This window comes from Leptopilina heterotoma, unplaced genomic scaffold (assembly GCF_015476425.1).
Source record: "Leptopilina heterotoma isolate Lh14 unplaced genomic scaffold, ASM1547642v1 Lhet_58, whole genome shotgun sequence".
Taxonomy (NCBI): domain Eukaryota; kingdom Metazoa; phylum Arthropoda; class Insecta; order Hymenoptera; family Figitidae; genus Leptopilina; species Leptopilina heterotoma.
Genome location: NW_025111131.1, coordinates 2,055,689 through 2,083,435, shown reverse-complemented (window position 1 = coordinate 2,083,435; position 27,747 = coordinate 2,055,689). Strand labels below are relative to the sequence as shown.

Here is a 27,747-nt window from a genome sequence, read left to right as displayed (position 1 = left end):
CTGAAAAAAATGAATTGCCAAGAATCCACACTCTCGAGAATAATCTCCTATAATATTAACATATTCGTCGTCGTTTTGTCATCCGTCGTTCGTGTAACTCCGTACTTCATCGTTCAGTCGTTCGACTTTTATCATTTATTCATCGTATCGTATATATACATACTCATTGTACATACATATACGCATGCGCAGTAGTGTTCTGTGAATGGGGGCGCATGATTATTCCCCAAATGTCATTTTTCCGAAATGTCATTTTACCGAACTGCACTTTTGCGAATACTCATTTTTGCAAATCGCCATTTTTACGAATTGTCAATTTGCCAAAAAGTTATTTTTGCAAATCGCCATTTTTACGAATTGTAATTTTTTCGAAAAGTCATTTATGCGAATTGACATTTTTGCGAATTGTCATTTTTGAGAAATGTCATTTTTGCGAATTGTCACTTTTGCGAATCACCATTTAGAATAGAAAACTTGTAGGTCTATAAATTCACTATTGTATTTTTCGCAAAAATGACAATTCGCAAAAATGACTTTTCGGAAAATTGACAATTCGTAAAAATGGCGATTCGCAAAAATGACTTTTCGGAAAATTGACAATTCGTAAAAATGTCGATTTGCAAAAATGACAATTCGCAAAAATATGTAGCTTTTCGCAAAAATGACAATTCGCAAAAATGACAATTCGTAAAAATGGCTATTCGTAAAAATGGCGATTCGCAAAAATGACAATTCGTAAAAATGGCTATTCGTAAAAATGGCGATTCGCAAAAGTGACAATTCGCAAAAATGTCATTTCTTTAAAATGACCATTCGCAAAAAAGGCAATTCGTAAAAATGACTTTTCGCAAAAATGGCTTTTCACAAAATTGGCTTCTCGCAAAAATGACTATTCGCAAAAGTGCAGTTCGGTAAAATGACATTTCGGAAAAATGACATTTGGGGAATAATCATGCGTCCCCTGTGAATGTCAGACATGCGCAGTAGTGTTATATCACTGTTAGGCATGCGCAGTAGTGTTATATCAATGGTACGCATGCGCAGTAGTGTTATAGCAATGTTACACATGCGCAGTAGTGTTATATCAATGGTACGCATGCGCAGTAGTGTTATATCAATGGTACGCATGCGCAGTAGTGTTATATTAATGTTACACGTGCGCAGTAGTGTTATATCAATGTTAGGCATGCGCAGTAGTGTTCTATCAATGGTACGCATGCGCAGTAGTGTTGTGATACTTGGTATTGGAGCACAAAATATAACATATTTACTGTGTAAATACATCACGTTTGTATTCGTATCGATAACTACATTTGGTCATAACACACGCGTGACATTTGTGAGATTAGAAAAATCTCATTTCTGTCAAAAGTTCTGCGGGGGTGTCCACAACCGAACCATGCCCATAAACGAACCTTTTCCCTTATTATCGAGGGTTCCGTACACCAAAATTAAACACGTGTTTTATACAAAGATGTATGGGAAACAAATATGATTGATTGAAAGTAATATGTGGACGTCCACATGAAAAGGGACATTATTCTCGGTTCTAATTTTCGAGATTATAAAAAATCTTGATTTTTTTTATTATCAATCTACAAGTTTTGACAAGTAGAATCATGCGGTTTTCATTAATTTATCAATAATTTAACTGTTTGATTTCATTGGTTCTTTTTGAAAATCAAAAATTTGAAAATTAAAAAATCTAAAACAAAATTAAAATTTTAAAATTATTAAACAATGACATTATTATTATTAATATATAGTAGCAAAAAATTAAGAAAAAAGAGACAATTTATAAGAGTATAAAAATTTTTACTTACATTCAAAGCTGCTTAAAGTTGAATATAGAAGTGATGATTTATCACACAGTCAGCAAAACATAATAAGTGACAACAAGAAAGACAGCAAAAGACACGTACAAATTAAAATGTCAATAAAAAACTTTTATTTAAAACACAATTAAAAATTTTAAATATATATATATAAACTAAAAGTCTATTATTATTAATAAATATTATTATTTAAAAATAAAACAACACTATTAATTAAAAAAAAATAGAGATGCACACAAATACACAAAACAAAAAAAACACTAAAATAAAACACGAGACACCATTTTGTTAAAATACACTATTAAATTTTTATATTTCAAAAAACAAAAAATTTTTTTTTTACACAGTATATTTTTCCATATTTCCTAAATTACATACTCCTCCTCCTTCTCCTCCTCATCAACAATCATTTCCATATTATTAATTTTCTCTAAAATTTTCTCCTCTTCGTAATATTGAATTGCTTCTTCTCTCATTCGAATTTCCTTCTCCTCCTCATAATAGGAATTATTCGCCAACTCCTCGACATCATCATCATCATCAGCATTAAAATCTTCATCCTCATCATTATTAAATTTATCAATCATCATTTCATCTTCCTCTTCTTTTAGTATCATAAATTTTAATTGTAGCTCCGCCTCTTCTTCATCTTTAAAAAAATTGATTATTTCATCTTGTTCCTTTATATTCAAATTTTCCATTTTAGAGAAATAGATCTGAAATAAAAATTTCAAATTATTGAATGATGGCATTATTACTAATATAAAAAATTTAATAAATAATCTGTCAAAAACAAAAATATAAACACACACATTTTAAAAATAATTATTATTTTCTAATATTAAAATTGAAAATTGAAAAATCTAAAACAAAAATTAAAATTTTAATATTAAAAAATAATCATATGAATTCTTCTTAATATAGTAGCAAAAAAGAAAGAAAAAAAAGGACAATTTGTAATGGTAAATAAATTTTTACTTACATTCTCTTCTCGCTGTTTAATATGAAACTGAAATGATTCTAATTTTTGTCGTTGTCGTCGTCGTCGTGATGGGGTTTCAAATCAAAATTAAAGTGGGTTTCAAAATGTTTGTGTGTGTGTGTGTTTGACAAAAAAAGGTAAACACTGAAAATGTATACAACTTAGAAATAACTAGTTATTCTCTTTCAACCAAACGAGCAAAAAAAAAAAATTATATATATATTATATATTATATATATATTACATATATATATATATATGTCACTTTCTGTAATATGTGTCAATATATAAAAACACATTTATCTCATTCTCTCTGCGAATATATATATATACGATATATATATATATATACACTATATATAGAGATATCTGTTTGAGAAATTTAGGGAAACAATCAATTTCAAAGTTGGAATAAGCTAGTATATTGTGTTTAAAAGAAGAATTATTTAAAATAAAGGTGAAACAAATTTAATTTGTTTCCCGCCTTTTTTCTTGCCATCAAATTGCTAGCGCGCATAATTTCAAATTAAGAAAAAAAACGGATAAAAAAAGGAGGGAAAAACAGAAATAAGAAGAACATTTGATTTGCATTAAAATTGTTGTTATTTAAATTCAAAGTTGGAGGGGGAATATTTTAAATGATTTTATTTAATAATAGTTCATAATAATAAAAATAAGAAAGTATGTTTGTGTGTGTGTGTATATTAAAATTAAAATGAAAAAATGAGAATAATGAGAGAATAAAAGTGAGAAAGTTGAAAAAAAAGTGTGTGTGTGTATATCAGACTAAAAGTCTGTGTGTGTTTGTGATTGTGTTTGAATTTGAAAAAAAGGTAAACACTGAAAATTTCGATAAGATTAAGAAAGTTCGTAAATATGACACTCAATCAGATTCAATAAAATTTTCCCTAAATCTACAATTGAAAATGTGTACCGAATTTTAGCCCAATGGGTGACGATATGTAGAATTTTAGTATGGGGACAAAGTCATTTTTTTGAAAAAATTAAATTTCATTCCTTTCTAGTTCGTAAATATGACCCCCAATCAGGTTCACTATATTTTTTCCGTAAACTACACGTAAAAATGAGTATGTGTACTGAATTACAACTCTCTTAGTCCTTATATGCAGAAGTTAAGATTGACACGTCGAATTATGCAGTATTCATTAATTTATAGTTTATTTAAATGCTTATTTTCATTTTTTCTTTAAAGAAAGATACACTACCGTCCGTGAGTATCAGGACGCCCCTTTTTCATGAGTGGAAAAATGCTTAAAACGTAGAAAATAAGAATGACAAAAATTTTTCGTATTTTTTTCCTGAAAGCTAATAAAATTATGAAAAGACTGACACCTGATCGAAAATTTTCGTTGATTATTCTGTCAGATACAGAAAAAATACTGGATTTTGCATGCTTTTCGTAATTTTTTAATTTCTTGAAAACTAATTAACTTTTATTAGCGCTCTTGGTCTTGTTTTAATCTCTACTTAATGTAGAATCTAAATTATTAACTGGTATTGTAAAATATATTTTTCCAAAAAAATTTAAAACTGTAAAAGTAGGATTAAAAAAATTCAAAAAATTATCATACATATTAAAGTGTCGAAAAGATCAATGTAAAAAACGTTCATTTAATAAATATACTAAAATTCAAAAAAGCTTTTTAATTACTTAATTATTTAATTTAAAAATATTTTTTGGTGTTGAAAAAGTGTCAATCTGTTTTTCAAAATTTTTTCATCCGACTTTCACAGTTTCAAATTTTTTTGGAAAAATTTATTTCACAGTACCAGTTAATAATTTAGATTCTACATTAAATAGAGATTAAAACAAGACCAAGAGCGCTAATAAAAGTTAATTAGTTTTCGAGTAATTAAAAAATTACGAAAAGCATGCAAAATCGTGACTTTTGCTAATGTTAAGAAATCTTTACGTTTTGGGGTCCCCTGAACCCGAAAACATGGTTCGGCGAGTCCGTCTGTCTGTGTGTCTGTCTGTCCGTCTGTCTGTCTGTATGTCCGTCTGTAGACCAAAATGTTGTAGACACAATAACTTTTGAAAATCTTATCTGATCGTTTTTAAATTTAACACGCTTAAAGTTGGTGTAAAAATTAAGGCTAAGTTCGTTAACCAGCCATTTTTGTTAAAAACTACAGAAACTACAGTAGTTTCAAAATTTTGAAAACTCAATTTTTTCAAATTTAAAATTTTTTAACTTTATAAAATAAAGAGAACACTTTTAACCGTTTTTTAAAATTATTTTCTTTTGCATCAACAAAATATCACATGTTTTGTCAATATTCAGACAATATTGGTTTTTTTATTAGAAAAATAAAAATTTTTTTGGCTGGAGTTTATGTGTAACTGACGTGTTTAGTTGTGAAGATGACAGGTGACGTGCCCGATGCTGAATACTTCCTAAAAATTATTTAAAGATTTACGTGCAAACTTCGTAGTATTATTTACTATCCAATATTAAAATTAATTGTGTAAAGGTTTACATGTCCCACTTTATTGAATGTTTAGCCTGAAACTTTTCTAAAAATTAAAGTTATTTTTTCATGTAAATCTATTATAGACGAAAATTCAGCAAACCATGTTTCTGAGAAGAAAGTAAGTACTTGGAGAGACCCACAGTTGTAAAAATTACTAAAAATGGTTGCAATGACCGGAAATAAGGGGACTTTTAGCATAATGTACTACAGAATTAGATAAATTTACAAAAGAAATAGATAAATTTGCTACATTGAAATAGCAAGTTTTAATATTTTATGTAAGAGTTGTAAATGTAGCAAAACTTGATTATAGTTTTCTCTAATTTAATTAGACAAAATCTGACAAATGAAAACATTTTCCACTAAAACCTACTATCCACTGTAGTAATTTTTGGTGAGCAAGTGTGGCTAGCGAGTGCAGTCATATGGCGCCTGCATTTCTATTGGTTGCTAACTTCGTCAATCTCCGTAAATGAGCCGATGCCATCCGATCATTAACAGTGAATATGTTTCGCGTATGTAAAATAAATTTAGATATTATCTACAATAATTTAATATAAAGTGAAACGAAGTTCGTTCGTTATCTTAGAAATTGACCATTACAAATTAATAAATTTTGCATTTATTCCTGTCCCAAGAACTATGTCATAATAAGTTGTTAAAAGTAAACTGCTTTCTCGTAAGTTCTGTAAATTTTTATTATTCAATATATAAGGAAAGAAACTTTGCTAATTTGAAGAACATTTGTCGGGATTAGTGACTTAGTGTAGAAAATAGTAAAAAATACAAAAAGTCCCCTTATTTCCGGTGGTTGCAATGTGAAAATAGTAAATTCTATTGTGATTTTATACAAAAATTAGTAATCTTGGTCTCTCCGTGTAATTAAGAATAATTTCACACTTTTAATTAGCAGGACTAAAAATTTTCTTAAAAGTGTACTTAATCTTGCAATCATCAGCAAACAAACATAGGTGATGAGAATGTTATCCTTAAAGTCGTAGTAACTTTAAGAAAAAAAATTTTATAAAACATATAATAGGAAAAAGGATCAAGAACGCAAGTAATGCAAATCTCCGCGGACTCTGCGAGCGAAGCGAGCTACTTGCGCGCGAAGCGCGCAACAATCCACGGAGCCCGAAGCGCGACGACCAATATTTCGCGCGCCACGAGGCGCGCTGAAATTTGCGAGCGAAGCGAGCCCTCCGCGCGAAGCGCGGATAAGAATGTGCCCGCACGGAGGGCGGGCAGATTTTTTTCAAGTTAAATACATGTATTTTTAAACTATAGTTATCAAAAAGTTGTATTTTTAATAGTTTTGACAAAATTAATTTTGGAAATACCATCTAATTTCAAAGCGTTCAGGGTGGCGTAACCCAATAATAATTATAAGAATAAAATAATTGTTTCTTAATATAATACGACAAATTTTATTTACTTTTAGTTCTAAAAGTCTTATTCTAGTAACGCGATCCGTCGCAGGCAGTGCCGTCTTTAAAAAACTGATGACAAAAATAATTAACAACACATTAGGAAAATGCAAAAAATATCTTTAATTCTCAAATTTGGTATAAAAGTATTGCAAAATTACATTTAATGACAATAGATATTCATAATTTCTTTCTCGATTTTTTGGATGCAAAATCATCAATTATATCTTCGATATTTAGACTATCAAGAATGTCTGACTGTATGTATATAACGGAAAGATAATTCAATCTAGAATTTTAATCATTTTATTAAATAAAAAATATTTTTTAATTTTTAATATGAATATAAAATTTAGAATAAGAGGAATAAAAAAGCATCAACAAGGCGCAGCTATTAGAGCGCATTTGTCACATCGTAAAATAAGGGTGCATTTACACTTTCTCATACATGTAATGTTCATGCATACATCCACATTTTTTGTCTCGCTTACTATCCGCGAGAAAATTATAGGCCCCTGAAAAATGTTCGAATTTGACTTGAAATATCTCTGTTAAAAAAATTATTTAAAAAAAATGAGAAATATTTTTGGAAAGTGTGGAATCTCATATGTTTGTATCGAAAGGCCAATATTGAAAAAAAAAATTGCACCGCAAAGGTGCAAAATTAAAACCACAGTGTACCCCATTTTTCGACATTTTCAAAATTGGTCGACTTTGGTACAAGATTTTACATGGAAGCGATTATTCAAAAAATTCGAAAAAAGGACTATTTCCCAGTGGGCACAGGGACGTCTAAAAGACGTCTTAATGACGTGCCTTTTTGTCCGCGGACAATTCAGAGACAATGATGGTAATGTCTCTGAGTCATCAAAAAGCCAACTAAAAGACGTTTCATGTCTGGTCCAAAAGACGTCTAAAAGACATAAGAAAAATCTAAAGTACGTTTTAAAGACGTTTTTTGGACTTCCTTCTTACATTCCTTCACATCTTAAATAAACATTTATTTTATAACATTTTATAAGTTGAAACTCAGTAATATTGTATTAAATTTATTTTAAGTTTAATTTTATTTTTTCTAAAGTGTGGAGAAATAATGAAAAAATTCCTACGAAGCTGGGATCGAACTCGGACACCTTGGGCTTGAAATACTGCGCCTTAAGCACCTCAGCCGTTCAAGACAGATATGAACCTCTACAAAGTTAACCATCTCACTTGTCAATGAAATGAATTTAACTTAGAAAAATTCCAATGAATTTTACATTTATGGATTTTTCTAAGTCCAAGTTGAACTTAGAAAATAATATTTTCTATATATAAAAATTTTTCTATTTTCAAATGTTGAATAAAAAAAACGTCTTTTAGACGTCTTAAAGACATCTAATAGCCAGGACATAGAACATGTATAGGACGTCTTTTGAACAAGTGTGCCCACTGGGTTATTAACTGAATCTGTCTAAACGAATTTGCTTTATAATTATTAAAAAATCTTAATTATTATTGTATTTATTAACAATAATAGGAGACAATGTTATCTCTGGTTCTAATAGTCTAATTGAAATAAATCAAATTGGATGTAGTAAATAATTAATTTTTTTATTATCTTAGCTCATTAAGAAAAACGAAATTCTTCTATTAATTACATTTTTCAACATTTATTTGGACAGTTTTTTTTCATGAGAACAAGTGTAAAACGGTTGCGAAACCCCAATTTTTTTCGCCAAAATCTTAACCCTGTCATAAATAAAAATCTGTCATGCACTGTAGAGCCTATATGACAAAAATTCTAAGTTTTATTCTGAGTCCACATTTTGAAATAATTGAAATTTGAAGCAGAATTTTTTTATTCATAAAAATGAAAAATAATTGTTATTTTTACGATAATTTTTTTCAAATTTTGAACAAAGTTTAATTTCATAACAATTTTATTTTTTTTAAATAATTGAATTTCTGCAATTATTTGTAATTTTTCCAAAACTGAATTTTTAGTAATGTCAATTTTTTAATAAAAAAACATGGTTTTTTAATTTACAAGGGACCTCCAGAGTGTCCAGGCCTTTAACAATTTCGTCCATTCGGGTAAATTTTGCAAAAAATATTGAACTTCAATCTCCATTTTTTAACAGACTTTTTAATTTTCACTATAGTCCTATCTTGTTGCATATATATTTATGTCACGTTATTTGTAACATTTAGAATTATTTTTCTGCTATTTCGTAGTAGAAAAAATTAAAAATTAAACAAAAATTTGAAAAAATCGGACTTTTTTTATAAAAAAAATATTAATAAACATAATTTAAAATAATAAATTTGGAATGGAAAAATATCGCGCAAACTTGCAGCAAATTGCAAAATGTCCCCCTAGTGATAAATTTACTACCTAGTGGAAATTTACTAACCTACTGGAAAGTTACAATGTAAAATTTGTGAAAACTTACAATAAAATCTTCATTTAAATTATGGTATCTTAAAAATTAAATTAAACTTAAATATTGAAAATTCGGATTAGAAAGGCAGAAATAAAAAAATAATAAAAACAACACTCGTCATGAATTCAATTGAAATGATGAATATAATTTTTAAAAACTTACACTAACAGTATTTTATATAACTTATGAAATAAGTTATTGAATTTTAAATTTTTGAAAATTATATTTTCTGTGGAAACATAAAAATGATTAAATATATTTTTGATAATAAATAATATAAATTTATATCTTCAAAATATTATTTTACTTAACCCTTTTTAACGCCCAAATGTACAAAATTTTGGCATGAAGTTTGAGGACTTATTTCGGTACTGAAAAATCATTAGAAAAATTCGTCAATCATCATTTCTTATGTTTTCATATGCGCTCTATCGAATGGCGTTATAAAAAAGATAAAAAATTTATAAACATAAAAGTTATTAATATTTTTTATAAAAAAAATCCGATCTTTTTAAAATTTTTGTTTAATTTTAATTTTTTCTACTACTAAATAGCAGAAAAATAATTCTAAATGTTACAGATAACGTAACATAAATATGTATGCAACACGGTAGGCCAAAAGAGGAAATTAAAAATTAAAATGGCGGCCCAATGTTGCCTATTTTTCACCATGCAGAGGTAAACGTGAACTGGAAAGTCTTTATTATATTTTTTTTATTTTTTATTATTTATAGTATTTAGATTTAAATCTTAAAAAAACCAAATTTAAATGCTTTTTTAACATTTAATTATTTTTGTCTGCAAAACGCTATTTGCAAAAATAGGCATTGCACATTTTACAAAATAAATGTGTTCGAATTTAATAACAAAAAATATTGCTCTTCATAAATTTATGAAATCAGAACACATTTATTTTGTAAAATTTGCAACTCCTTTTTCTGCAAACAGAGTATTGCTAACAAACATATTTAATGATTAGAACAAAGCATTTAAATTTAGATTTTTTGAGCTTTAAATTTAAGTATAAATAAGAATAAGATAAAAATACAGAAAAATAAAAAAATAAAATGTTTTAGAAAAACTATATGCCATATTGGATCCACCAATATGAATTTTGAAAACTGGACTTCAGATTCGTGATCGACGACACCCAAAAACCCCCGAGTAACAAGTTCCAAATGAGTTTTTAAAATGAGCCCCCCATATTGAATCCGCCATTATGAATTTTAAAAATTGGACTTTAGATTCGTGATCAACGGCTCCAAAAACCCTAGAGTAACAAGTTTCAAACGAATCTAATGAGTTTTTGAAAATTTGTCCGCCATTTTAAAAATTTAATTTCAGATTCATAATTAGCGACCCCAAAAACACCCGAGTAACAAGTTTTTAATCGAATCCAAACATTTTTAACAATTCGTACATTCGGGTATTTGCAAAAATATTTGAACTTCAGACTCCATTTTTAAGCCGCCATTTTAATTTTTAATTTTCTCTACAGTCCTATCGTGTAGCATATATATTTATGTTACGTTATTTGTAACATTTAAAATTATTTTTCTGCTATTTCCTAGTAGAAAAATTTGAAAAAATCGGCCTTTTTTAAAAAAACATTAATAACTTTGTAGTTTATAAATTTTTGATTTTTTTATAACGCCATTCGATAGAGCGCATATGAAAACATTTGAAATAATAATTAATGAATTTTTATATTGATTTTTAAGTACCGAAATAAGTCTTCAAAATTCATGCAAAAGTCAAAATTTAAATTTTCTTTTAAATTCTGAAAAAGGTAAGTACAAATGTTAAGGATAAAAAACTGACTTTTGGGATGAAATAATCAGATTATCGTTAAGAAAAGTAAATATAAATGTTTTGATAAACATTAAAGTGTCATTAAGCCACCCGTAGAAAAAACTGATTCAATACGATCCTAAATTGGTCTTTAAAACTATTGTGCTCCCAACAAAAAAGGGATTTGCTTTCACAATGATAGGTGATGACAGGGTTTTAGTGATCTACCTGTGTACATGCGACAGGTATACTACACACGCCTGGTAAAACGAGTATTAGTCCATGACCTTAGCAGTAACCAAAACAATCAAATAAGAGATTCGTATATGGGTGATTCTCCAAAAACCGGTCACTTTTAAGTTGATAAAATTTTTTTTTTTAATGTTTAAAAATTGAACTTTCTTTTATTAATTACTATTCATTGGTATTTAAATAAACTATATTTGAAGTAGGTACGCTACAAAACTATTTAAAGTTTAAAAATATTAAAATTATTTAAATTTCACCAGGATCATTTTGAATTTTTTCACGTCGCTCTTTTTCGACATTTGCTTTTTTCTGTTTGTTTAATTATTCTTTTATGTTAGACAATCCATATCAACTATATTTATTTTAAATTACATTTATTAATAAACATTAGTTTTCGTATAATTAGCACTTTTCGTGTAATTGAAATGAGATGTGAAAAGTAAACATGAAAACTAACCTCATCAGAGGCGTATCATCGAGGGGCACTGAAATTCATATTTCTTCTATATAGGTATTATTAATTGAATTAAATGACTTATTTTTATTATTTTTAAAATTATATTTAAAAATATATGAAAAGATTAGAAAAATTTCAACTTTATTACCTATTTTAAAAAAAGTTTTAGGCACGGGCACACTTTTTACTTGTTTCGCACCTACCACGTGCAAATGTTTTGACACGACAAAAGACTTCACGACAATGGAAATTTGTACAAAATCCATTAATACATATTTTAAACAAAAGTAAATAAAAAAATGGCTAGGTATACACTTTTGTCCTACCAAACTGTAAGTTTTCATCCGTTTTTTATTGATATTTATATTAAAATATTAAAGTTATGACAGCGCACGACAAAGGAATGAATAAAAATACGCAGTGTTTTTCTAGTGTTTTTTCTTAAAAATATGAAAAATATAATTTATTTTCCAATTTCTCTTGGAGATTTGAAAAGTGACATGTTTTTTCTTTAATTTCCAATTGATTTTGATATAAAAAGTGCACGTCTTATAGTTCATTTATACACATTTATCCTTTGTCGTGCCAGCATGGAGATTTTTAAAGACACTTATATTTTAATAATTATCAATAACTATATTGATGTATTAAAAAATTTCATCGATAAAAATTGAAGCTTTTGAGTTAATCTTTCATAATATTTATTGAATAATTAAAGATAGTTCTTTTTTTATAAGTAATAGTACTTTAAAGTTTGGTACTCAGAGGTAAAGACATATTGAATTGCTGTTTTCCAGCTGTTAAATGTTGTTTTCCACTAAATTTGTGTTAAAAAATTATCGTTTTTTATAAAGGGTATAATAAGTGATGTTTAAATAATATGTTTGTCCAATGTTAATATTTAAATGTTAAGTTGTTTAGAAGATATAAGTCAAAGACATGAAATTGCCCACTTTCAGGAGAATCACCCATATGCGTCATTTCAATTAGATTGTCATTTTCAGCTGCAACAAAAGTTGAAGTAGCAAGTTCCGAGTCTGAAACCAATTTTTTTATCAATATAGTGCCGCTTAAAACGTGAGAATTTCTAATTTTCAAACAATTGAAAAATACAATTCTGGCATGGAAAAATTAAAGTAAAGTTATAAATTGATTATAAAAATTATGATTTAATTAACAATATAAATTTATTGGCAATTTTTCTCTATTAGATGGGATGATATTTTGATTTAATTAGATCACTCAAAAGGGACGCATGAATATTGCCTAGATTTCAAATGACAGAATGTTCTCGGTGTCTAACCTTAAATTATAAAAATTCTATTTGACATAATTCTAATAATTCGACTTTTAATTTAAGTAAACTGTTTTATAAAGGAATTAATGTTAAAAATTAATATTCATTTGACATATTTTCAATATTATCGAATTGTATTACATAAGAATTTCAAAGCAAGAGAATAGTAAAAATATAGAACTTTAAGTGAATAGAATTTTTAATGTATGAAATTTAAAATTAAAATAATTGTTTTTTTTAAAGATTCTAATGTAAAAGAAGTTTTGTTTAAGAGAATTATGATTTGAAAAATTTATATTAATTAAAAATGCTATAATGTAATATTTTTATTTATTGAAATTTAGATTTAATATAACTTACGTATAATAAAACTGTAAATTGATTAAGTTAATATTTCAAATAATGTCTTCTTGATATAATTTTTATTTATTAAATTCTATATTTAGGGGAGAGTCGGTAGTGGCGAGACACGCTTTGTTTTTTTTGTGTAGGACTCATATTTTTATGAATACTAGCAGAGCTACGCGCGCGATATTTCTGCTTTTGTCTTATTATACTTACGACCTTATTTCATTATGTGCATATAAAAATGTGACTAAGACTTTAAGATGTTTTTTTCTTCTTCAGAAATATTAGAAAGAAATTACAAATTTTTTTGAAGAATTTTTAAAAAAACATAAAACACGAAAACCAAAAATTAAATTTTCTGTATCCCTTTGCCGAAAGTACTGTCTTCCTGGTCTGATTTGGCTCCGGGAATAGCGACTTTTGTGGCCGGCTCGACAGACCCAACGAGCGCTCTGATTGGTTACAAGAATTTCAACACACGTACATGTTAGCATAGCAACCACACAGACACGTTACTTACAGAGCTCACGTTTTGAAAACAACTGACAGTCATCAAAATAATGCATTAAATTTCTTATTTTCTTTTATTATTTTTTAATTATTAAATATTTATTTGTAAAAGAAAATTTCTTGTTTACTATTTTTTAAATTTTACTTACAATTATTTTTTACTTATAATTTTTTTTTCATGCCCGCCCCGACCAGCTAAGTCTCGGCTTCGCCTCGACTTTGCAAAAGTCGGGCGGGCAACTTATTGAGCTACTTTATTATTCAAACAATAATTATTTAACGTACTTTCGGCTGGGGATACAGAAAAATTGTATACGACACACGGCCAGAAATTTGGATACGCTAGCGAGCGTGATATATAAAGCTTCGGCTTCGCCTCGGCCTTATATATCACGCCGGCCAGGAAATCCAACTTTGTGGCCTAGTATCGTAATATACTATTAACATACTGAGCAGTTTCACGACATAAATATAATATTTTTTTATTTTTATAATTATTTCCTTAAATTTTCAGTTTTTAGTTTAGTCAAGCGATAGAAAAACTTTATGTAAATTCATCACACATTAGAAGAATTCTTTTATTGAAGTATTCTTCCTTCTTTGTCAAAAGATTGAAACCGAGATTTATTGATAGTCATGATATTAGCCGCGGTATAAGCTTAGGGGCCGTCCATAAACCACGAGGACAATTTTTCACCAATCTTTGACCACTCCCCATCCAATATAGAAAAAAAATTCTTACTTTATGCAATTGATCTTGTTCGTTATGACCGTTATATTTTTTAATTTTTCAATTTAAAAACGAGTTTAAACAAAAACAAATATTTATAAAACATAAAAGAAACAAAACTGTGATTTGCACACGCACTTTTTATAAATAACAAACAATCACGACATTCACACAACGATAAAAACACATGCTCAGAGCGAAACTGGACGTCATGTGACTCAAGACGGACATCAACAAGTACATTTTCGGCCATATTGGGAAAATTGGCTGCGCACCCTGCGCACATGCGCATCGTTGAGACCGCGAATATTAAAAAATTATAAAGTCAATTATTTTTCTGCCTTTATTATCAACTTTAGATAAATAAATGAAAATAACGTTCTACAGTAAAGTTTTATTTCTTTAAGTAAAAATTTTTTGTAGTGATTTCAAAACATTTAGTAATTTATTATTATTTAAATTAAATTATAAATTACAATCTATAATAAATATTATATATATAAGTCATTCCATTATATTTCGACTAAAGTCTTTGCCGACTAATTTTAAAAAATTATAATATTTTGCAGGAATGATTTTTAAGATATTAGGATCATCGAACAAAAAGAATTCTTTAAATGGGTGATTCTCCAAAAAACCTCATTTTGCATGTAATCAAGATTTTCTAAATAATTATAATCATTTGGGAAAATACCAAGTCATATTTCCCTATTTTATCACTTTTTCTAAATGTTCTGCAAGAAAAAGTTGTAAAATTTTATTGTTTAATACATTTTTAAAATATTTTACCACCTCAAAATCGATTTTCTAACCTGTCATCTAAGTGCTTTTCATTTTTTCAATAGGTAAAACAATTATTTAAAACATGAAAATTGGTACTTTATTAATTTTTTCTAAAAGTTATGATATTTAAGAATAATTTTCAAAAATATAAATAAAATATGTCGTGTAGTTTTTTTAAATATAGAAAATGAAATTTGTCATGTAGTACCGCGTCATTCCTCTCACTCGTTGAATATTATCCAATATTTTTGCTGTGGGTAGAGATATTGCTTAATTATTGTGATCAATATTTAAATTAACATCTCTAATATTAATTTCTTAAGTTACTTTTTAAAAAATGTCATTATTTTGCGTTAAAAAAATTTAAATTGAGACATAAGCAGAGATTCACAACCTAAAGCGTCATTCCTCTCACCCCTAATAAAAACAATATTAATATATATAAATTGATCGCAAATTTTTTTCACATAAAGTTATCCTTTATAAACATGATAGGGCATTCTAAGCTGGAGGAAAATTATTTGTCAATTAAATAAAATTAAAAAATGTTGAAATCGTCATTCCTCTCACCCGTCATTCCTCTCACTTTTTTGAATAAAAATTAAAAATTGATATGATTGTCGGTTGTTTACAAACTGCCAGTGAAAAGTGAACCTAAAATGTATGAAAAATAATTTTTGACAATTGTTTAAAGAGATTTTTGATAACTGTAAGTATTTCAAAATCTATAAAATTTATAGATAATATTAATAAATTATAATTTTTAAATAATTTTTTGTAAATAGAAAAATATATATAATAAAAAACGCCGGCGCCAAATTTTAACCTCTTAATTTTTTTGTAAATTTTAATTTAAAATATATACTTTAAAAGCTAAAAGTTAGCATGATCATGCTATAGAGGTGGTAGATTTTTGAAAGCTCAATATAATTGACTGCATTAATCCATAAATAATAATTTTTTTTCTTTTCTGTTTGTAACTCACAAAAAGGAGTATTTCGGGAGAATCACCCAAATATTTTTTATATTTATTGTAATATAAGAGGCATTCCATTTTAAATAGTTCCACCGACAAAAAACAATCGCAAGGAGAGCGATTTTCTAATAAAATTAATTATTTAAAAATTTAATTATTTCTAACATATTATACACTAAATTGAAAGAGAATTTCATGAACTTTCTAGTGCTATTTTTATTTTTTTAAATTTCTCTCAATTTCGTAGAGAAATTCCTGTTTGAAAGTTTAAACTCTTAATATCTCAAAACACCCCCCCGTCGATTTTTATGAAAATTATATGAAAATAAAGCTTAACTTTTCTAGTTTCTATTCCCGTATAATATATTATGGACATTTAATGGGATTAGTAAAAAAAAATTGTTTAAAAAATGTGTTTTTGAAAAATTTGACAAGTGTCACGAAGTTGAATCCTAACTAACCTTCAACTTCGTACCATTTGTCAAATTTTTCAAAAACACATTTTTTTAACAATTTTTTTTCTACTAATCCCATTAAATGTCCATAATATATTATATGGGAATAGAAACTAGAAACGTTAAGCTTTATTTTCATATAATTTTCATAAAAATCGACGGGGGGGTGTGTTTTGAGATATTAAGAGTCTAAACTTTTAAACAGGAATTTCTCTACGAAATTGAGAGAAATTTTAAAAAATAAAAATAGCACTGGAAAGTTCATGAAATTCTCTTTCGATTCAGTGTATAATATGATAGAAATAATTAAATTTTTAAATAATTAATTTTATTAGAAAATCGCTCTCCTTGCGATTGTTTTTTGTCGGTGGAACGATTTGAAATGGAATGCCTCATAAGCATCTAAAGTATATGAAGTCGTAAAAACTGACACTTTTTCATCTAATAGAAAATATTAAAGAAAACACATAATTTACTATAAAAACGTAAAAAAATTATTAGAATTTATTATGAATGGATTATTTTATTATTATAAATTGATAGAAACAATTATTATTAACAAATATTAAATAAAAAGTTATTTTAAAGTTCACCTGGCAAATAACCTATTTTTTAAAATTTCATTCGCGAAATGTGAGAAAGAGAAATCATTAAATTGAATAAAACCTTATGAAATATAAAGAAACTTTTAATAACTTTTAGTTTTTCTTATCACTTTCTTCCTTTTTTTCTTCACAAATGTTAAAAAATAAGCAATTAAAACTGGCACTTTGCTTATTTTCACGATTTTAAAATGTAAATAACTTCTGACCAGAAAAATGAAAAATTACGAAAATTGGGCAATAATAATAAGATGCTCATTTTACAATAAATATAAAAAATATTTAAAAATTCTTTTTGTTCGATGATCCAAATATCTTTAAAATCATTCCTGCAAAATATTATAATTTTTTAAAATCAGTCGGCAACGACTTTAGTCGAAATATAATAGAATGGCTCATATGCATATTATATAAATTAATAAAATATAAATTTTATATTAAATTTTAAATTATAAATTATTAAATAATAATTCAATTTTAAAAATTTTTCATAAATTTTATTGATTTAATGTAATATAAGATTATTTGAGGGGCTTATATAAAGTGGTTTAAAAAAACATTGGGAGAAAAAGTGAGATAAGTGACTTGGTAGTAAAAATGGTTTAAAACAATTAAAATATTTATCGATAAGTTTATTACACGAATGACTTGCAAAATATTAATGTTTTTCTTTACTATTTTAAATATTTTTTGATCATTAATTATAATTAATTTTTCCATAAATTACAAATTCATTTTAGTCCGTATTTGCGCCCAAGTCACTTATCCCACTTTTGCTCCTAATTACCAGTTTTACTATCAACCCCGAAGTGCGACAAAGTGCGACACATGATTGTTATCTGGGTAGGGTCGCTGATTACGAACAGATGTAAGTTTTCATAAATTTAAAATGGCGGAATTTTCTTTTTAATTTATGCAATGGACTTTAATTTTGTTACTCGTGAGTTCTTATACCAGTCAGGTAGGTGTAAATGTCCTAGGAGCGCTCACTGACAATTGACTTCTGTTCTAGCACTTGCGCCGACTCACAACCAGCGAGCGTGTATAGAAATTTTTTTAAATTTCTCTTCCTCATATTATATTAGTCACTTTGAATTTTTGAAAACAAACATCGTATTCGTAATCATCGACCTTAAAAACCACCGAGTCACAAAATTAAGATCAATTGCATAAAGTAAAAATTTTATTCCATATTGGATCCGCCATTTTGACTTATTGGAAACTAAAATCGAATTCGTAATCAGCATAATCAAAATTTAAAAATTAAAAATGGCGGCTTCAAAATGGCGATCGACAAATTTCAAAGTTTACTGACTTTAAATTTTTTCGTTGGCCATTTTGGAACGGCTACACTGAACTCTTGCTGTAATGGACGTTGCTGTAATGGACTAGTTTGTAGATGAAGTGGTGAGCGGGGAAACGGGGTCGCTGAGCTCGGCGACTAGCGCCACCAACAAAGTATTATTTTTTAAATTTTGCGGGTGCACAGACTCCCCACTAAAATCTTATTTTCAATTTTTTATTATTTTATGAGCTGTTCAGTCATTTTAAAAAAAAATATTTTCCAAAATTATGTTTCCATTCCTTAATTACTTGCTTTTAGTCAAAAATTTGTGCATTTAAAGAAAATAAAAAAAAATTATTTAGAATCTATGTTTTAAATCTTTATACGGCCCTGAATGTTTTGATGACCTTGCTTCAAGGGTACTCTTGCTGTAATGGACCACAGCACATTCGATTCCATTACAGCAAGAGTTCAGTGTATTTTAAATTTTTAAATTTTGACTAAAGATTTGGATTTAGAAACCTCAAAATCCCCCGAACCAGCATTTTAAGCGACCCCAAAACTTTAGAATATTCATTGATATTCATATTTCATTTATTACCGAGATTTTCATTTTAGATGCCACTATAGCGGTCATACACACTGGTGGCACGAATTATTTTTGTCTCTATAAACGTCATACACTGGGAAGGGGATAAAGGGTAAAAAAATTATCAAACTTAAAAAAATGAATTTTTTTTGTGTTTTTGAAATTATAACCGCTATATTTAATTTTTGGGTTGAACGAAATTCTTTTTTACACAAGAATCAAAAAGAGGACACTCAATAAAATAAAATTTGATAAGAATTTTCTTTTTTCAGGCGTTAATGAGTTAATCATTAACATAATAAATGAACACTATAATTTGATTAAAATCTTTATTTTTTTAAAGTTATTATAATATTATATTAACACCATAGTCAGGGAAATGTCAGGAAAAAATTTTTTTCATGGAAATTAAGAAAATTGAGACAATACATAAAAAACCACAATTTTTACTAAAATCGTGCATGTTATTTTGATAATGCGAAAAGTAACTATAAACAAATCATTCAAAAATTGTTTTTGAATCATTTTTTAAGACATAATTTAATTTTTGAAATATATCTATAATAAAAATCTTTTTGAATAGTTGAAATTTTGTAAAATTTAATTGAAAAAAAATTAATTTATTTTAAGTATTTTGTTACAATTTTTAAAAATTGTTTAAATTAAATTTTAAAATGAATGAAAATTGGCTTCTAATTTTTTAAAATTCAATATTTTCAGTGTTTTCAAATACATATATTTCCAAAAATCTAAATACATACAAAAATAATATTTCAGAATAATTTTCAACATTTTGAAAAAAACATTTATATCCAAGATTTCTAAATGAAATTCATCAAAAAATTTATAAGTTTTTTAAAGTTATACAAAAGCTCTTTTAAATAATTCAATTATTTTTCAAAAATTACATTAAAATATTTTTAAAAAGTAATTAGTATAATTGTTTTATAATGATTATTTAGGATTCAATTATCTTCAAAAACAATTAAAATTTATAAAAATCTTTAAAAATAATAGAATTAGTAAAAAATATTAATAAAAATGAATCGTAATTTTGTGCTTTGAAATATGTTTAAAATGAGCTTTATTACTTTTTAAAATGCAGGAGTAATATTAAAAAAAATACTTACATACTTTTCAAATGTGCATTGTCCACGTGGATAAGTGTAAAGGGGAGAGGGTTTGCCAAATGTTCATGATTGTCCACAACCAGAGGCGGGGGGGATCAGAAATTGGTGAAAAATGTCCATTTAGTATATGGAATACCGATAAAATTTATACCCCTCACTCTTACCTCGTTTTCGATCTCCCGCTCTTGCACTCCTTAATCTATCTGTGAGTGAGAAAAGAAAAATAATTAGCCAATAAGAAAATAAGACGCCCTTTTCGTATTTTGGCTTGAAAGTGAAATTCCCCACTTTTCCTTTCCCTCCCAATTTCTGTTCCTCTCTTTCTACCTAACACGGAAAATGGAGAAAACATTATGCTCTTCTGTAAACCAAAGAAATAGGCGTTACTTTATTAACTATTCGCCTCTCTCTCGCTCCTACTCTAAACTGAAAGAAGAGACGATACTTCCCTCTCTTACTCTGTATCGTGCTTTCTCTCTCATACTCTGACAGACAGAATGAGTTTTGAAATACGAAGATTAATATAGTTAATTTGGTCTGCTTTTATGCAGACAGACTAGTGAGACTATCTTTTACAAATTTACATAATATAGATAGTAGAGGTGTGCAAAAAGCTCGAAACCCGAAGCTCGAGCGGGTATTTTCGAGCTTTTCATTTTTCGAGCCGAGCCGAGCCGAGCCTATTCAGTTCGAGCTCGGGCCGAGCCGAGCTTTATAAAAAGCTCGAATAATTTCGGGTACTCGAATTTTTCGGGTACCCGAAACTTTCGGGTACTCGAAATTTTCGAGTACTCGATTTGATTCGAGCCTTTGAGAAAATCCAAAATTTTCTACATTAATTTTTAATTAAATTTTTTTTTTTCAAAAAAAAAATTTTTTTAATTTAAAAGCTCGAATTAAATCGAGTACTCGAAAATTTCGGTTACCCGAATTCATTCGAGTACCCGAAATATTCGAGTACTCGAGTGAATTCGGGTACCCGATACATCGAGCCCGGCTCGGGCTCGGCTCGGCTCGACTCGAAAAAATTGCGGCCCGGCTCGGCTCGGCTTTTCGAGCTTTTTGCACACCTCTAATAGATAGCATATGTCTTAAAAAAAAAGTTATTACCGAATTTCAAAAATGTCCCGCGACTACCGACATTCAAAAACGTCGGTAGTGGCGAGACATTACTTTAAATCGCAAATTTTTCAATTACAATGTCTTTTACGGCTTTCAACTTCAAAGCATTTGGGTTCCTTTGTGTCCCTTTTAAATTGATTACGTTTTTTACATCTAAAAAAAGAGTTAAGATTATTATTTTTATTATTACGGATTATTTGAAAATACATACGCAACTTTAAGATTAGGTTATTGCTATGCAAAATATTGCCGACAAAACTTAAAAAAAATAATACCGAAGTCATTTAGAAATGTACTATTTTATTAGATTTAAACAAGCAGTGTCCGGACACTGCTGACAATAAGTGTCTCGCCATTGCCGAAACAGTGATTTACGGTAATAACGATCTACAATTGTGTCTATCGGACTATTATGCATAATGTTCTAGGAATTTTGAAGGAATCTTACATACTAATAACTTAAAATATTTACCGTTAACCAAATTTTGAAAAGTTTAATTTTATAAACACTTTTTCGTACGAAGAATAAAACTTTAAAACTTGCTTAAAACTATTGACAGCATTATAGTGACAAATTTTACATCCAGAAAGTGTGTATCATATAAAAAAGCTTCAACAGAATAAAACTTTACTTTTACACCAAAAAAGCAACACTGTCAACTCAGCTGTTTGAAATATCGCAGTGTCTCGCTATACCCGCTGTCTCGCCACTGCCGACAACGCCCTATACTAACTGTTGATTAATGAATTTTATATTTAACTAAATTAGTAGGTTAAATAATTTTTATTTAATAGAAGTACCAAGTAATCGAAACAAAACTTGTGCGAAATAATATTTAGTATAACCTATAAATATTTCAAATTTCAATTTACATAAATATTTTTAATCAAAATTTAAATGATTTTTACCCAGTAAAAAGAGGCATGTTTAAATTAGTGAAACTTTATTTGAGTGACGTTTTATTTTCAAGATATATTATTTAATATAATTTTTGAAAAGCAAAATTATTTTTGAACAGAAATGGTAAGTTTTTAATTTGCATATAAGTGAAATTGTATTTAATCGAATTTCTATTAGAGAGCAATTTTACATAATTGAAATATTATATTGTAGAATTTTTAAATTATAGAATTTTTAAATAGTCGAAGTTTTATTTTAACAAATTTTTATTTAATATAATTTTAAAGTAATCGAAAATATTAATTGTAGAATTTTTACTGTGACTAATTTCTATTTGATCGACATAAATTTGACAAATGAGTTTCCAATCTGTATTTCATTGGCATTGGCAGCAAGAGGCGCCATATGCAATTTCCATTCTGTGATGTACATTTTTGCGCGAAATTTAAATTAATGTGTGATGCAGAAAAAGTGGAATAAGGTAAGTGTGTCTTAAATAAAATTTTAACATTTCTTTTAAAAACATTATATTGTAATATTTTTTTAAACATCTAAAATTGTTAATAATTACGTTTTCTATTATTAATATTTATTGTAATATAAATGCATTGACATTATCTACAAGTTAAAAATTATTATAATTCCCCATAGATGTCGTTGTAATGTCTGATTGTGATTAAATTTTTTTATTTTTAAGATATATGCAGAACATTTTAAAAAAATGAAAAAATGAAAACTTACAAATTAACAAGGAAAGAAAAATAGAAAATCTACTTGCGAGTAAAATTCAGAAGTTTTACTACAACAAAGTTTTTAATGAGAAAGGAATATAAAAAATATGATATCAAACAAATTTTATACAATAATATTTTACCTTGAAAAAATTGTGTTTAATTTGTTGTTTATATCGAAATAACATTTTCCAATCAATTTTGTAATTACTTGACGTTTTCGAAAACAATATAAACGATAATTAAATTTTGTAACGATGTAAATCGTCACGTCATCTGTCGGAATTATCCCCGAACCGTGATCGTTAATTGGTATGGTAATTTAGAAAGTCGAAACTGCTGAGTGACCCACTATCAGTGGTGAATGTGTGTCGCGCGACTAGTTAGTAGGAGAGAAAGTGCTAGAGGGCAGAGCCGCTCATAGTTAGAGAGACCGAGAGAGAAGAGCCAGTTGTAACGAGAGAGAAGAAGAGTTGAAGAAGCCGAACACGTGTGGGAAAAGTCAAAAACAGGTGTCCGTAGTTTTTCGCCGACATATTGTAAGCAGTGACCTACGAGATTTGTAGGAGAGTCAATCTACGCGATGTGTATAGAGTGTTATAAGAGACGTGTATAGTGTGAAATAGTTTTGTAAAAATTTGTGTGTTTTCGAAGAACTAGAGTTGTGTGTAAAAGAGAATTAATAAAGTGTGAAAAGAAGCGAAGCAGTTTTCTTTGGATTATTCCCTTAGTTTTCCCTGAGGAAAATAGTTGCCGAGAAGCCAACAGAGAGGAGGGATTGAGTAGCGTCGGATTTTGCCTGACGTAAAGAAGAAACTTTGAACTACAATTAAAATAGTTTAAAATCATACGTCATAATTTTTATTTTCAATACGATTATTATAATCGTCATAAAATAGACAATCATACTTCACTTTTGCAATGGGTAAAATTTAATTTGTTTCATTTAAATTTAATTTAAAGAAACTATTTTTTTCTCCATATATTTTCATTTCGCTTATTATATATTGTTATTTATATCGAAATAACATTCACAAATCAATTCTTAAATTATTAAATGTTTTCGAAATCTATTTACACGATATTTACATTTTCAATCTTAATTTGATTAATTTTGTCGTCATATAATAAACAAACAAACATCATTCGTCGTCACAATTTGTAAAATTAAATTAGTGTCATTTAAATTTAATTTTTAAAAAACTCCCCTTGTCACCATATACATAAAAGTATTTTGAAGGCAAAAGTTGACTTGTTAAAATTAATTCTAATATTAATACAAATTAAAATTTATTTCAATTAATATTAGATTGTTTACTTTCATTTCGCATACTTTTAATTTATTATTTATATCGAAATAACATTTTCCAATCAATTTTCTAATTACTTGACGTTTTCGAAAATAATATAATCGATTATTAAATTTTTATTTTCAATATGATTATTATAATCGTCATATAATAAACAATCATACTTCTCCTTCGCAATGGGTAAAATTTAATTTGAAGAAACTCTTTTTTTCTATATATATTTTTATTTCGCATATTATATATTGTTATTTATATCGAAATAACATTCTCAAATCAATTCTTAAATTACTAAACGTTTTCGAAATCTATTTACACGATATTTCCTTTTTAATCTTAATTTGATTAATTTTGTCGTCATATAATAAACAAACAAACATCATTTGTCGTCAGAATTTGTAAAATTAAATTTGTGTCATTTAAATTTAATTTTTAAAAAACTTCCCTTGTCACCATATACATAAAAGTATTTTGAAGGCAAAAGATGACTTGTTAAAATTAATTCTAATATTAATACAAATTAAAATTTACTTTAATTAATATTAGATTGTTTACTTTCATTTCGCATACTTTTAATTTGTTATTTATATCGAAATAACATTTTCCAATCAATTTTCTAATTACTTGACGTTTTCGAAAACAATATAAACGATAATTAAATTTTTATTTTCAATATGATTATTATAATCGTCGTATAATAAGCAATTATACTTCTCCTTCGCAATAGGTAAAATTTAATTGGTTTCATTTAAATTTAATTTAAAAAAACTCTTTTTTTCTCCATATATTTTCATTTCCCATATTATATATTGTTATTTATATCGAAATAACATTCTCAAATCAATTCTTAAATTACTAAACGTTTTCGAAATCTATTTACACGAGATTTCAATTTCAATCAATTTCATTAGGTAAAGTTAGATTTTTTAAATTATCTTCTATTTTAAGTTCAACATTTAAAATCGAAAAACCCTCCAATCACATGCTTACAATTACATTCAATCACTATTTCTTTAAGTTTCATCCATGCATCTTCTGTAGACCTCTCTTTCATAAATCCATTTTGACACTCCTACCATTTTCCATTCATACAGTTCAACAATCTCGCGATCATCATTTTCACATGCACAACTTGTAAACTCGGTTCCAGGAATTTCTGGAACCTTCATTACGCACATACTTTTGCCAGTCATTCTCTTTTACATTCTTTATCATTCGTTTATATTCCTTAGCACACGTCTTCCTTTCAATCTATTTACTCTTGTCCAAATCACCCGTTTTTTTCCTTTCATTCTGATACTTTTTTCTTTTATAACGAACTTGTTTTCTCATCTGCTCTAGATATTCATTCCACCATAACACCTTATTACTTTTGCGCCGACAAACTCGCTTCATACATATATCATTTGCACTTTCAATCCATTCATACAACTTAGCCATTTTTTCCTCCGCCCGAGTTCCGCGTACCTCCTGCACCCAAAGTCGGAGGCGGAGGTCTCAATCAACCTTTCATACAAATTCCAGTCACATTTCATGTCGTTCCATTTCTTCAGTTCCGTCACCTGGGTCACAGGCACTCTCTCATTCACACTCATTTTTATCCTTATCACATCACATTACAGTTTAACTGCAGGATCTCCAAACATACACTATTTACATTCATGTTCAGATCATTTATTGTTTTTGTATCTATCGCGCAACACATTCAGACGCCACACATATTCTGGACACTCAGGCGACGTGACTCTGTGCCCCCTTGAAGGCAGCTCCTTCGCTCTGCAGTTAGAGCAGTCATCAGGGGCTTTTCAAGCCGTCTGTAACTGTTAACGCCTATTACCACATTTCCTACACACTCGCTCCGCTTTACATTCACTCACCTTGTGGTAAAAACCCATACAACCAAAACATCTAGGAACTCTTTCCCAAACTCCTACTTTAAATGATCTCAAGGGCAGCTCTACCACGATATTTCCAATCTCACATCCACTCTCACTCATTTAAAATACAATTTTACTGCGTTTTTCAAACTCATCAAAGCCAATCATACCATTCAAACTCTTATTAAACACACTGGTCATTAATTCACGTTCACTTATACTGTTCGGGACATCATAAATCACGATTCGAGGATCAATTGTTCTTGGTTTAGCAACAGAGAGCCCCGCCTCCTTAAAATTCAAGCAGGAAAACCAGGGCAAAATTCCTTCACTGGTCGTTTCTTAATTTTTCGCTTACATTCACACCAGACATTACACCCTCACACACTTTATTTACACCTTCAACACTTTTATTCATTTTCTCCGCAACATCGCATAACACATTCACACTTTCAGAGATTTTTAATACGCATTCATTCATTCTATCTCTTTCCTCTAGTCTTCCACGCAGCATGGCATTTTCCAGCGCTAATTTTTAAATAAAATTATCTAACTTACTAATTCCATTCAAGACATCATCTGGTTCATCCAAACAACCATTATTATTCGTCACAAGATCACGCATATCATTCACAACCTTACTAGCTTTTCTCATCATACACAATGTATCCACACTTACCTCTACGACCATGGCGTCCTCTCCCTCCTCCCGTGTGCCTAATTCTCCCTCCTTCAGCGCTTCTTTCCTGTCCATCCTCTTCTTTGTATCGCGCTTTGTCTCTCCCTTATCCACTTCTACCCTACTGTCCTCCTCTTTGAGGTACTTGTCGCGACTTCTCAGCGGGGAGTCAGAGGTACGGTGCCTCTCCCCACTTTTCTTTTCCTTCCTTCCTGTGGTATCTTTACCTCTCAGCGGGGAGCGAGAGGTATCGCGGCTCGACTGACAGGCGCCGTCCCCACCCGATGACGCAATATCGTCATCGCTTCCTTTCCCCTTGCGCTTTTTTGGTGACATCCCCACCCTTTCGCAAGGAACAACAAAAGACAAAATTGATACAAAACAAACACAAAACACTAAAAAAATAAGTATTCGCACATGCGCACTACGAAACACGTCCTCACAGTACGACTGCTCGAACAAGACTGAGTAGATAGGGACAGCGAGTGTTTGATTAATCTGTATATAGGATCTTATTTTTATACAGTATATGTTCCTCGGACCACCGTCCATATCCTCTCAAACTGGTCATCTACTTCGAAGAGAAACCACAGGATCTACGGGCCAAGAAAAACTCCACACCGTATATTGCTAAATTCACTCCACACATTACACTCATCAGATATACTTATTTCACATTCAATGTCCATTCTTTATTCATACTACAATATACACTGTGGTCATACGTCAAAACAACTCACTTAGCCGCACTCAGTATAGAAT

At 28.4% G+C, this 27,747-nt stretch overlaps 1 protein-coding gene across 1 annotated transcript; it reads right to left on the bottom strand.

Annotated features, from left to right (window-relative positions):
• Positions 1-2,200: 2,200 nt before the first annotated feature.
• Positions 2,201-27,321, bottom strand: LOC122508902 (RNA polymerase II subunit 5-mediating protein homolog). The gene is made up of 3 exons (XM_043622569.1): positions 26,865-27,321; positions 20,533-20,571; positions 2,201-2,484 (listed from the first exon to the last, which is right to left on the bottom strand). The coding sequence occupies exons 1-3, from the start codon at positions 27,319-27,321 to the stop codon at positions 2,201-2,203; spliced, it is 780 nt and encodes a 259-aa protein (XP_043478504.1).
• Positions 27,322-27,747: the final 426 nt, after the last annotated feature.